Below are 14,651 nucleotides of genomic sequence, written 5' to 3' on the forward strand. Positions count from 1 at the left end.
CTAGTTCTGCTTCCATACTTTCGAAATAGCACGAACAACGACAGATGAATACCATGAAGTTGTTTTTCAGCAAATTTTTTTTATGCTTCTATAATTTTGAAAAAGCATGAACAACGACAGATGAACACCATGAAGTTGTTTTCCTGTTCAAACTGGCCTTGTCACGCTGGGTCGGGTCAGGGGGATGCACTTCTTGCCCTTTTTGTGCATCATCCTGACCCACTTTTGCGCTGCCTAATTGATCGGTGCTTGAACAAGAAGCCACGTTATTCAGGGCCATTGCTTTATTTTATATTTTAAGTGGAAGTTATTGAGCCCATGTTCTCGATATTTTGTTCCATATTAATATTAATGAGCGTCGCAATTCTAGTTGACATAAAATTTTTTGGTAAAAATTAGCAGTGAATCCTTTTAATATTTATTCGGATAATCATTCGCAGATGTTACTGAATTATTTATAAATAGTTTCTTGACTTATTAGGAGGTTACATTCAATGCAGAATAATTATTATTTGTATTCTTAATAAAAACTTAATTGGATCTTATGTGTAAAAATCCCTAATGGTGTTTATTATTGCGGGGAATATGTTTTCTCCTTGACATTTATTTGTCACTATTCATAACCCATTATTGATAAATGCCCGATATTCAAAAAGACGTACAACACTATTTTAAAAAAGATTTTGTTATCTGCACGTTCTAACATTGCAGCAAAAAAAACGAATTGAAGCAGTATTCAATGAAAGTTTCACACCACTTTCAACTGGCCGAAGCTGTAACAAGACAAATAACAATTATTTAACTGCTGAATTAGATTGAAGGCACAATATCTCGAGCCTTCTATTTACTACCAGCTTATCTATCACAATCACCCGCACTAGATTTTACCAGCTGATCTAAGCCGAACAAGAGTTAAGGTTTGTTCTGATTTTTGTACGGTAACTATTTTAAATGACGTGCCAATAATATAATGCCAACAAAAATACTATTTTTAGACACATTTAATGGTGTAGCAGCATTTATTGTGACGATTAAAGAGCCCAAGAGGATAAAATGTTTGGTATTCGCTCTAAGGAGCAAACTTTCCGGTAAGCTTACGTATGTTTGCTTCAAAATGCTCATTGATATTATTTTCATAATCAGTGAAATCTGTCGACCTCTTCCTCCTCCTCTTCTTGCCAACAACAAGAGGCAGCCACAAAGGCATCAGTGCCGCTGCCCCATACACAGCGATTGTTCCCGCGAAAGACACCGCGCTCGCTATTTCAGGTGAAGGATTCTGGAAGGCGGATGTTATCATTGAAAATACGCCTGGAGAGCTGGTTGAAGGGCGTGGCGTGGTGGTGGTAGTCGTGGTGGTGGTGGTGGTGGTCGTCGTCGTAGTAGTTGGACTGGAGGTGCTTCTTAGAGAAGGCAGCGTAGTGACCTGCGTTGTATTCGATGGATCCGTAGTAGACCCAGTTTTGTTTCTGAGCAAGTCCAATCTTGTATTCAAATCTCCATCGATTTGGTTCAGGAGATCCGTTTCATTTTTGCTAACGTTCAGTATGGGCTTAATTTCACCAGTTTCTTTGTCCACTAGTACAATTGGGCTCCCAGACCCTCCTAATCTGTCTTCATCAGCAGTGATGTCCGTAACGTTTAGTTGTATATAATTCTGCGTCGTTTGCTCGTCGGACGACTTGCTTTCGGCATCATCCCACCCACTGAGAGCTGATGATAAAAAATTACTCACCAACTGAACATCTTCCGTAGGACTTTTTCCATCGCCGAAAACAGGGGTTGTCATGAAGACACTGTCACGTGTTGTCGCCTCAGCCAGCAAGGAATGCAATTTCGAAAACGTAGATCTCACTCCAACATCCTCGTCTGTGATGAGAGGGAATGACGTGGTTAATTTCAAACCTGTTGCATGTTTCTCTGGAGGTGTACGGGGCTTCGTTTGCAGTGTTTTCGTGGTTAGCTTATCTTGGAACAACGAAGGATTAACAGAAGTGTAGGAATTTTTTGCAATTTTCATAGTACTTGGGGCTACCGATTGGATAAGGGCAGCTAGATCACTCGTTCGAATGATAGAATTTTCGGAACCATGCTTGGTTGAATTAGTCTTTCGCCCACTCTTAAAGTCTTCAAACCTACTCCTCGAGTTATAGCGGGATCCATTGAGGATACTGTACCAATCCGAATGAGGTGACTTTGCTGGATAACTTCTCTTCTTCCTCCTTCGCTTCCCGAACACCAAGGGAGCCCACATCGGCCAAAACGCTGAGGCTACGGCAACACCACTCGGCAGTGCCCCGATAGCCAGGGCTTTCATCACTCCCTGTACATTGCCCAAATAACCAGTTGACTTTTTCTTGTCCGTTGTGGTTTTGTTTGTTCGAGAAAGTGCGGTAAATTGACTGTTTTCTGAAAACTTGAGGATCTCACCATCATTGACAGTAGAATCAAGGCGCAGAATATCTATCACTTCAGAAGTAGGGCTAGAAGAAATACCAGATGACCCAGTCTCCCCAGTATCTACTTGATTATTTGTATTAGTTTTCTTGTTCGTTGGTCTACGCGCTTCTCCGAGCGCTGGCTCGACTGTCTCCGACGGAAGACGGGAAAGTTCTGGAATGGTAGATTTCTCAACACTGTTCGTTGGTTTTAGAGTTTCTGCCTGCTGCCGAAACAATTCTTCGGTTGAACTGATGAATTTGTCGATTTCTCGTAGTGTTTTTTGATCATCTTCATCAGCGTACTGTTCGTGCCTCAATTCGAATTCACCACTTGGTAACTTTCCCAATGCAGGCGATTTCACTCCCAAGGATTCATGAAAATAATCGTTGGACAAAGAAACAAGTGGTGATATTGTCGTAGCTCGCACAAAATTCGGTAACAAATTCAGTAATGTTTTACGCTCTGATGTCAGCCCATTAAGAGTTGATACTGAAACTGGATCCTGTTTTCCTGCTGGATTTTTTCCCTCATGGTTATGGTTTGTAGAATCGAGTGTAGTCAAATGTGTATTAGTTTCATTCTCTTTGCCATCCAATGTCTGCTTTGGAATGATATTAATGATAAAAACATTGACATTTGCCTGGGTACCGCCCTTATTTCCCAGGATCTTTAGAAGTTGATCTAGTTGGGAATTTTTTGAAAGGGGTATGTAACCAACAGACACATCAGAGGGCTGTTTATAGCCACCCTCTGCCAGGTACTCTTGCGGAGCAGCAATCAGGCTTGATAAAGCGTTACGTAGTTCACGTCCGTCAGGAGAAGAGAAATTGGTATTGTTGATAGGGAAAGTCTCCTCTGAAGTGTCCATCACCTGGAAAATAAAAACTCGTCATTGTCTAAAAGTGCAATTGTTAATAATTTATGTTTTATTTACTTGACTCAGAAGAAATCTATTTTGTAACAATGATGGTTTTTTATATATAACTTGGATAACAATTTTTTTCTTCTCAATTTTGGAAGATCTTACACTGAGAAATGATATTTAAAATACGATGTTTTTCATCGTTTCCGATCTAACTCTTTCGTTATCTTTCAAGGCAAGGAAGTATTTCACATACGTATAATTAAAATTGGTTCTAAATTCAATTTATTTGTCAACTTTTTGAATATGAAAAGTTTTCTCCCTACAAATTCCAGAGACAAATCGGAGCCTGAATAGAAATATTTGCTAGGCTGCCGAAACTATTGAAAGATGTGATACCATTTGTATCACATCATTATAATACACTAGAATGACTAGATGGTCTAGTGATAACAGTTCAGAGCACCAGAACCCATAGGTTGCAGAAGCGACCTATGGGTCCAATCTCAGCTTTCTGCGTCAGTTTTGGTTAAATCGGCTAGTAGGCCACGTGGTTAAGCAACGCAAAATTGAAGCAGTGAGTTGCGTGTTCGAGATCCGCAACAAGCTATATAAATGTTCTGCGATGTCCAAAATCGGCCCTAGGTTTGATGGCCTCATGAACGCAAACTCCGCTACTAAACTGTCTAAACAGTGCTGTAAAGCAGGAATAGTTTACGGAGCACCGAGACCTTTTCTATGACCTGTAGCATTTCATGATCATTCATGTGAAACTATTGAACTATATACCAATAGTGTTGAAAGCAGGAATATTTTACGCAGCATTGAGACCTTTCTTATAACTTGTTGCATTTCTTGATCATTTATGTCGCGGCTTCCTGCCTCCACAGCCGACAACACAACAGCATTCAAGTCACTTGATGACGTCATTCGAGGACCCAAGTGTTGAGCATCAATCTGCATTAAGAAACATGTAATAATTATACTCAATAAATTCCCTTAATAACAATCATTGCTTTACCAATAGTGTTTTTAAACAAATTTCGAATAGGTAATCGTTCGATATTAAAATCAATTCCATTTTTAAATCTCCACGCTAGTTGATTTAGCAGTCTTACTCGTCCTAATTAACAATGTGCACTCGTACAAAATAGTGTCCTGCGGTGGTCCGATACTATTTTAACAAAAATGGCGATGTGTGGATACAACGTTAGTAGACTAATTCGATTAAATTGTTTTCCTCCTTTTTGAGCGTGAAAAGTATTGCAATGCAGTGCAGAATGAGAAGTTTTGAATTGTTACAAGTTATGCCATGCACTTCCTAAAATTATCTGACCACTCCAAATACATACAAAAATAAGTTTGTTCAAATTGAATTTATAAAAATTTTAATTTATTTATTGACGTTTTTGAGCATCCATCAATAAAATACGCTTTTAGTAATTTTTGACAAAGTAATCAATGCTTCCGCTGAAACTAATATAATTAGCAACGACGTTGAAACGCCCACCTTGGAGTGAGAAAGAAGTTTAAGCGTTTCTTCGTTGTCCAGTTTTGATTTTGCTTTGGTGATTACGATGTTAATGGAACCTTTATCTTTTTCCCGATCTTCAGGTTCAGAGAGTGCTTCTGGAGAATCCTGCTGAATTGGTTTCATAACGTCGGGATTCTCCTTGACTTGCACAGAAGGTTGTAGAAGTTCTGTCGCCTCGCCGTATCTGTAACAAAATTTTCGGATATATTTATGGAGGTATGGTACAAAAGAAAATTAATATGTATTTCGCAAATCGATAGAATTGTAAACTAATTTTTTACAACACTTCTCTTTAACTTCACTTCTTGTTTGTCTGTCTGTCTGTCTGTCTGCTACAAATCTTGTAATCAAAATTTAATACACTTCTACTTATCCTATCGATATGAAATTTTGCACACTTGTGTAAAGTTGGAGACAATGCACGAATCAAATGTCAAAATAAAAGATTTTAAAAATTAAAATTTTTTTTTTCAATATTAAAAAAATTGAAAAAATAATTTTAAAAAAATTGAAAAACTAATTTTTTTATTTGAAAATTAAATGAGAAATTCATTGTACATTTGTAAGATTGGAGACACTAGATTCTTTAGAAGTGTTGTCTTTAAAAAGTAATTTTTAAATGTATATTATTATTATAGAACTAAAAGCATATGAAAAACGACACACAGTTCCCAGATAACATTTACTAACGAAGCATATATATCAGATGACGCTCCAAATAACATGCTGGACCGTTACTTTCACTTATGAACGTTAACGTAACAAAAGGGAATAACAAAACGTGCCATTAAAGCACGCAATTTCTGGCTCCCTTTATTGCTTTATTGTTTAATCGTTGACCTGCGGAACATAAATTGCTTTAATGTGTTTTTCACCTGTTTTAAGGCAATAAATAATGACCGTTTTAAACCGAGAATGTCCCCAAAATTCAACTATTTATTGATTTCTCACGTTGAGATTATCAGACTTCTACTATTTACCTACTGTCAGCTAGGTGCGTATTAATTTGCATCTGAAAGTCAATGATTGTTAGAGGACTCAAATTGATCTGCCGTCCTCGAGATAGTACTAGAGTTTCGTTTTCCTTCATCTTACTTAGTATTTACACTATGAACAGATTCAATTTTAGCACGAACCCTTCTTGAAGATAGTCTGCGTCCCCTTCGGTGTCCCAAAAATATTCATCAAACGTCCCTGGATCATCTGACGTACTCCTTGTTTGGTCAGTGATCTCTGGAACACGAAATCATTATAACGTGTGCATATCTTAACTTAAAATAATAAATAATAACAGCTTTATATATAGAAGTACCATCAAAATCTCCAAAATTAATTGCACTCATCTAAGAATTGATCGTGTTCTATCGTTTAGATCATCAGACTTATGTTATTCAAAAGCGGGCTATTACATGAACTTATTGTGAAGTTGACACCTAGAAACCAAAGGAAGCAAGACATCACTACCATCAAGGAGCTGCTGTTGTAATTGCTTCACAGTTTCCGATGAAATTTTCGAATGCTTTCCCTCCAAATTTTCACTGTGTCGTCGTGTAACAGGAAAAGCTGGGGAAATTTCAAATGTTACTCCAGGCTTGTTTGCCGGATCTTTGCTTTGATTTTCAATGATCTTGTACCCCGGACGCGTCAAGCCAGAGGCACCAGAAGCAAGGCTTGGTTTACTGGACGGCCTTCGTGTCGAGGGTGCGGGACCATCTAGTGGAGCTGGTCCAAGCACTTCGTTTAACTCTTCTTTGTACTCGTCACTTCTGAACAGAAGTGACCGCTCGTCGTCGCCCAGCACTGCTGAATCGCGCTCATTTGCCTTCCCTTCATCAAAGCTTGCTAGTCCATCCGAAGCTGCAAGGAAAATGAATTGCTGGACGAAAATTTTTAAATTGAAGATAATTAATAATTTCAAGCGTATATGTCTGATTGCATAAATTTAACATAAATACCTTTATTGCATGCAGTTTCTCTAATTACTTTTTTAACCTTTGACTGCCAAATACAAATACTTTTTTAACCTTTTTCTACTGAATGTACCTTTGACTACTGAATGCAAATACATTTTTAACCATTTTTCTAATGAATGTAAATACGTTTTTAACCGTTGACTACTGAATGCAAAAACATTTTTAACCATTTTTCTAAAGAATGTATATACGTTTTTAAACCTTGACTACTGAATGCAAATTTATTTTTAACCTTTTACCACTGAATGCAAATACTTCTTTAACCTTTGACTACCAAATATAATACTTTTTTAACCTTTTACTACTGAATGTAAATACTATTTTAACCTTTGACTGCTGAATATTGCTCTCGTGCCTTAAAGTGCTTGTACACGGGGACAGTACTGACGGCTAGTAGATCAGAAAAATGCCAAATGTCTACCGCTTGGTGTCTATCCCGCAAGTAAGCTTAGACATGAGGCAAGTTTAAGGTGCCGCCGTGCCGGTATCTAGTCGTTACCGCCACGGCGGCCTCTTGTCTAAGCTTACTTGCGGGATAGACAACAAGAGGCAGACATTTGGCACTTTTCAGATCTACTAACCGCCAGTACTGTCCCCGTGTACAAGCACCTTAAGCCGTCAGATTCAAATGGTATCGTCCACGGGGGAGCGCACCCGTGGACGGCGTGTTAATTAATATTTATTTAACCACGTGTTTCCCCCATCCCCGTGCCTCACACGACAGCGGAGAGATGGGCGAGGGGGCAACGCCCCCTACAGCCCAAACACTCAGCAGGATCCAGAGCAGGGGGCGGCGCAGTCGCTGCATTCCGGCACTTTATTCGATTATCTGCGGGACAAAAAGTATAGTTTTAAAGAATATTCATTAAATGAAACCCAAACAATCATTTATTTAGAGATGCCTGAAATGTTATTATTTGGATGCAATTTTTTTCAAGTGAAGGAATTGGCTTCTAAAATATTTTTTTTTTGCGAAACTGAGAGTGCTACACAATTGTTCTAAGCTATAGCTTCTGACCCAGCATTATTTCCCAAAGTCTTTTGATAATTCCCAAGTTTCAACAAATTGGGAGAGCCACGTTACTGGCATTCTGCTTACGTGATCCTAAATAGTGGAAGTTGATCAAATAATTCTGTTTTTCGAATACGATACTGAGATTGCATATATTCTATTACCACGTATCCAGAGTAGGAGTGCACTATAGTCACTCTGTAAGATGGCAACAGCGCTGCACATGACTGCTTCATCATCAGACGTAAATAAGCTCATTAAATTCGTATTCTTCTCATAGACATTAACATCGTTATCAGTAACTGTGAAAAGAGCATCTCAAATTGCAGGAGGCTTTGTCATTTTTAAAACTGCACCAGAGTAACTTGAGTAACGGTAATGCAGTGCTGCTGCGAGCACACGTATATAATATTCATTCTCGCTCCTAGTATGCTGCTGTGCACAGCTAGAATGAGCTCTATATACTGTTCCATGCTTCGACCACAGCTGTCTTCTGCAGAGCGCCTGAACTCAGTTTACGTTGCCTCAATGATTTCAATAGCAATTAAGATCTGACTTAAATTCTGCGAAATAGTATCAAATTAAGCAAACTGGGAATTCACCCTAAGAAAAATAGCACTAGAAAAAGTAAAAGGGTAAAAAGTGACAGGACACGGTATAGAGATAAAGGTTTCTGAAACATTTTTTGACAACGTTAGTGATGAAATAAGTATGCAGATGAATTTCAATTTATTAAAAAAATGTCACTATAACTACAAGGTTATTCAATAGAGTATGATAGGCTGGGAACAGCAAGCAGATGTCAATCATAATTTTCATTAATGTCACCCTGCAGCAGCGGCAAGCCCTCCGTATGAAGTGAGTGCTATTAAGCGCTCATTTGCAGGACGATTGCCCTTTAGGAGTTCCGATCTACTACCGTTTTTTTCTGGGTCAGGAAGCTAGAGAAGAAAAGTCCACGGAGAATAACCAGGCAGTAGGTCACATAGAGCTCCTCTCTGGAGAAAGACGCGCGTCATGCTGACGATTCATAGTCCCGTGATTTTTTCCCCATATAAAGAATCGAATTTTATTTTAATGAATAAATTACCGGTTGTTATTTTGGACACGTTGAGGCTGCTCTATATAATAAATGTATTTATTACGGCAATAGTCGAGTATTACTTCGTAAGACACAATACAAGCAAATAATAACTGATGGTGTTTAAACAATCTCGGACATGATGTTTGATCAGTTGCTCGACCGGCCATGCAGAGTCGTAACGCAAATGCACGATGACATGGTGTCGTCTAGACCGATGTTAGCATTATTTCAATGTAAGGATTTTAATTACCTTAAAATAGCTAAAACATAAAATTTATATCATAATATACTTACGAACAGGTTATATGATTTTGTTTCATCCTATCTTCACGACATTCGATGTATGGAAGATGAATTGTATCCTTCAAAATCAGAGGCTCATCCTCTCTGTGGCACTAACTCAATCAAGTTTTAGACTTTGTCTCGTCGTTAGTAGCTGCACTCTTGATGAGTTTGAAATTCTCAAAGAAATAGTTTTTTTAAATGAAACATTTTTGCGATAGGAGTTTGCTAGTAGACAACCCTGACGTGGTTGTCTACTGAACAGTAATTGAACTGTATCGTTCTGTTCCATACGATCAGAGAAGCTCCTTCCTTATACGCTCTAAATATCACTCGCTACTTCGCGTCGGAAATGAGAAATTATCTAGATTTCACAACTAGATAAATTTTCCCTGTAGCTTCTCCTTTGGCATAATATTGTCAGTTGGTATTTTCATCGCTCAGTTTAATGAGAATATTTTTTATTTAATTGTAATGTCAAATACAATTTTTAAAAGAATTTTTTAGTATTCCTGGTCGCAAACTCCTATCGCAAAAATATTTCATTAAAAAAAACTAATTCCTTGACAATTTCAAACTCATTGAGGCGATTTTTAACCCTTGTCTAGGTGTTGCAGCATAAATCCTTGCAGCAAAAATGGGGTCATGCGTTCTTAACACAGATAATTAGAAAGTCGTTTGTGCGATATATGCGTCGATTCGTTGTCGTATTTTCGTGTTAATTGAAACAACCGTATCTTCTGGAGGACACGCGCCGTGTGTGTGTTAGATATGGTCCTCAGGCGTTGCTCTCTAATTAGCTCTCTACGCTTTCATCGGAAGTGGAGAGTATCTCAAAGCAATTATCCCGCAGTAATTCATACAACAGAACTTTCAGTGAGATCTCTCGGACGCTCATCAAGTGCATGATATCAGTTTCTTGATGTACGTCTGGACACACTTTATTATTCAATGAAACCATTACGACAAGATGAGTTTCAAGTAAAGTTAATTACAGCCAGGCTATAATTTAACGTTCTCACTCATGTGAAAGAACGAGTTTATTTTATTCATGTTTACTTTGTGAGCCATGTGAGCTCGTGGTCATTTATGATTAGATGCTCGGGTGGAAAATTCGACTGAAACAAAAGTCGATTTTTAGTACTCAAGTGATGTTAAGTGTGATTGACTGATGTTTTGATATAAAATATGTGTCGCATCGTGTCTTGTTATCACGGTAAGTAAATCTACTTGCAACAGAAAATATTGTCTTCTATCATATCATGCCTTATCATATCATATCATATGATATCATATCATATCATTTCATAGTGATGTTGGCGTTGAAGAGTAGGCCTGATGTGGCCTGTGATTCTTGTAGTTTTCGTGACTTGTTCACGCAGGAAATCTAAAAACAGGTCCTTCGAAAGCATCTTCTCAAAACTGACGTTAGATTGAAATAGCTACTAGACGTCTAGCAGGTTCGTATGGTACGAGGCATTACAAGTCTTAACATTTATTTCTCTATGAACTTAATAAAGCTTCTCAAACAGCTTTTTCGAATTGGAACCAAGAGAAACGAGTTGATATGAAAAAAATATGTTTACATGAAAACACAAAAAATATGCTGCTATGTAAACACAAGATGCAAGGTAGTATGTATATTCAAGAAGTAAGTTGCTATGAAAACGCAAGAAATAAGTTGACATGAAAACATAAGGAACATAACTCAGATAATTATTTCAACATTTGAATGTTAACATAATTCTTTCGTGGTCATCTCTTGCCACTAGACGGTAACCTGCACACTCACGATTTTTAACACTTATATCGTTCTTAGTCTTAGATAATCGAGCATGAACATCATGTCAAGTTCAGATTTGTTGAGCTCAAATAGATGGAGTGCGTAAGAATACCTTTGTCGGCTCTAGGCCGCACCTCCACGTATGGCTCGAGCATTCAGGCGCCAAGGAATGCATTAACGGCTAGTACGGATGGCAGGCATGATATATTTATATTAAATATTTATTAGGATATTGGCGCCAACCATTTCTGATAAAAAATGGCACCTATAAGTGAACAGTTTAAAGTTGTATGAAGTAGTCAATATTATATAATAATAAATCGGATAATAATAAATAAAAAAATAGTAATAATAGATATTATTCATATTGAGATACACGCAGCAAAATATCCCGAACTTGATCGTCAATTCCATCTTTATCATTGAGTTGTTATGAGAACCATGAAAGATTTACGCTCGACGTTACCATGATTAGAAATTTTTCACATACTTGAATAAACTAAGCAGAGAATATAGCGAAAGTAATTCAGTTAATCCCAGAGTGGGCCCGTGAAAAGCGAAACGCAGCGACCATAGATATACGCGTGATGCAGAAGGTGTCATATCGTTCATTTTACTGTACAATTATCGTAAGTCGTGCATGTATAACAGGTTTCACGATGACTCGGAGGTTTCAATACAGGTCTACTAGTCATGCGACACGGGTAATTAATAAAAAGTTTAATGAAAATCAAAGTGCAAGTGTTAAGATGCTTTGCTTGTCGTTGTTTCTATATGATCTAGTGCGGTGAAGGTGTGGCATTGCGTAAATTAAGATTTTGCCGCGAGACAAATTGTTTTCCAATCAACCACGGAGAATTTAGGGATCAAGGGAACAAGATGTATCATATTTTATTAAAACTTATATTATTATATTATATCATATTATATTATAATAATTGACTTCAATCAACCGAGTAAACTAAAATAAATTGAATGGTATTTGAGTAGGCAAGTCTATCAAATGACATTGAAATAAACTGCAATTGACTTAGTACCTCTTCACATCTCCGCCTCACGTGGCCTCTACAGTAACATATCACACCAGGCGACAACTCGCAGTGTCCGCGCCGTGGATACAAAGTAAGCAAGACTCTCACGCTACGGCCGCATCTGTCGCCCCTTATTCTTGAGTAATCATTTAACCGTTACCAGTCCGTTACAAGCCGCATCCCGCACCACGACTAAACTTCTACGTTTATTTCTCCATTAGTCATTTTATTCTACATATACTTAATCTTTTAAGCTTTCCTTCCTCTGAGCTTACAAATCAAGTCATTTTATTAGCTCTAATGAAGTTTAGGTAAATATTAACTAAGGGTGAAGATTAATTTCTTGTTGTCACGGCATGCAAGTATCAAAACTGCGAAGTGGAATTCATCGATCTCTGATTAAATGTATTCCTCATCCGCAACATAAGGCTTGTGATTCTGGAAAGGATGTTCAATGTTGTTCCATTTGTTATTCATTTCAATGTTAATGAAATTGCATTTCTGAGATTTGTATAGGTTCGTTAAAAGCTACCGGCAATCGACTCATCTTTGACTAATATCGGGGCACAAGGAAGATGGGTACACATGAATATTTGGTTTAGTTTATTTAAAGAACTTACGTTCCGGCTTCCAAGACTCAGTTTAAACTGTTAGAAGTTACTCATATTATCTTAATCTAAGAATTTATTCTACAATAGGTGTGAGGCTGGCGAAAAAAATATGACGAAGAACGGTTTGAAAATTAGTCGTGATCCTTTCATGAACGTCGTGACACGATAATCGCGGTTCAGTTCATGATGACACTCGCTGGATTACAATTGATTCACAACTAATATTGCACGATTGTAAATGAAGCCTTTTATAAAATTATTTTCAACATCAATCACATTAAAAAAGTCATTCAAAAAATTACGCGTCCATATCTCGTTTTGATCGCGCGTGCTCCACGTCAGTGACGTGAGATGCACGAACAGACGAAGCAAATAAACAATCGGTAGTAAAAGTTATGTAACGTGAAAATGAAAGTTTGGAAATTAGTACCCCACTATCTACATACCAATGTGATGTACGATAGTAATTAATTATTGAAAAAAATGCTAGAAATGTATATTTACAATTGTAAGAACAGTTTGATATTAGCTCATTTCATATAAAAAGGAGAATAGTTAAACTCACCGAATGGAAAAAAGCGCTGAAGCTTATCTTCGAACTAGTCCTAAGTTCCTCCGACTGTCAATTTTACATAAAAAGTGGTAATTATAATGTCCGATACGAAACTTTTAAATGAAATTTATTGAATCGCTTTACCCTTATTTACTTCAACACGAGCAAGTTATGTCACGCTTTTGACACTAGCTGCCTTGGCTTTACTCCAGAGTCATCGCCTGCACAGACACCGACAAGCCCTGACAGCGTCATGAGGCAGCACAGTACGCACTGCTATGCCGCAGCCGTCCCGACTCCCGAGCGTCAGGCCGGCACCTCGTAAGGAGGTTAGCAGCGGCAGCGCCACCACGCACCACCGATTGCAGGACATGGCAGCAGCCGCTCTCACTGCACCTGCGAGCACGAGATAAAACTTCTCTTAATTCCCCCTTTACCTAACTTATGAATAATGACTGACGATCTGATATTTTTAAAGTTAATGATCTTCGTGAGGTTTGATGAATTCGTTTCGTCAAATCAGGTTATTTTTTGCATGCATATTCTCACTAATTGAGCTTAATTACTTAGAGATGGAAATTCTAAGCGTACGTCTATGCATACACGAACGCCTAATCAAGGTACAAAATACACTTTTTATAGTGCGATTAATAAATATTTGATTCATTCATTGCAGTTAGCACGGAACGAATTGCAATAGATTAGGAACGTTTATTTACGGATACTTTTACTGAGATTAGATGAATTTGATGGTAGCTATGCATAGATTTATTTACATAAATTTCACGCTCAATGTATGTGAAAACATCACATACCCAAAATTGTTGTCACAAGGCAATTTGAGCTCGATGCCTTCAAATGAGCGGATAGGAGTCGAGGTATTGTATCGACAGTATCGTCGTATCAATGCTCGTGAGGAAGCGTGAACGGCTTATGGTTTCCTCCCATCACTCATGAGTTGGCTGAGACAATGCACTCGTGCATCAGAAGCTATCTACTTTCAGCTATCAAAGCTCTACTTGCTTCAGTGTCGGGTAGATATTTGTCAGAACCTCCATACTCTATGTGCATTGCGAGACACAACGCTGTTGAGCTGCATCTCGTTGTGAGACGTCATAGCATAGCATATAGTAGCCTAACATCGGCGTTGAAGTTTAGGCCCAGTTTAGCATGTCGCCGATTTTTATAATGTTCTTGACTTATTTCCTGGAGATCTGAGAACTGGCCTGTTGATCAGACGTATCCAAGACTAATGTTGAAGCTAAAGTAGCGGCCATCCACTAGTTTGTGAGGTGGGATGCACTTTTAAGCAAAACACATACTTCTGCATAGTTTTGTCTAGTCTTTTCATGAACGGTTTCTTACACGGAGAGTCATCGATTACAGCAGGAAGTCTGTTCCATATGTCGGTGACTCGGAGCGAGAAGTGTTATCGCATGGATGAGTAGCACTGCAGTTTTTTTAGTTTATAGCCGCGGCTTTGG

General features: G+C 38.1%; 1 protein-coding gene across 1 annotated transcript; it reads right to left on the reverse strand.

Annotated features, from left to right (window-relative positions):
- Window positions 1-429: 429 nt before the first annotated feature.
- Window positions 430-13,548, reverse strand: LOC108670683 (serine-rich adhesin for platelets). Its single transcript, XM_018158170.2, has 7 exons — window positions 13,180-13,548; window positions 7,529-7,640; window positions 6,303-6,695; window positions 5,975-6,071; window positions 4,815-5,022; window positions 4,136-4,261; window positions 430-3,313 (listed from the first exon to the last, which is right to left on the reverse strand). Exons 2-7 carry the CDS (start codon window positions 7,617-7,619, stop codon window positions 1,070-1,072), a joined length of 3,159 nt encoding a protein of 1,052 aa, XP_018013659.1. The 5' UTR covers window positions 7,620-7,640; window positions 13,180-13,548; the 3' UTR covers window positions 430-1,069.
- Window positions 13,549-14,651: the final 1,103 nt, after the last annotated feature.

Source organism: Hyalella azteca, unplaced genomic scaffold, assembly GCF_000764305.2.
Source record: "Hyalella azteca isolate HAZT.00-mixed unplaced genomic scaffold, Hazt_2.0.2 contig2611, whole genome shotgun sequence".
Classification (NCBI taxonomy): Eukaryota; Metazoa; Arthropoda; class Malacostraca; order Amphipoda; family Hyalellidae; genus Hyalella; species Hyalella azteca.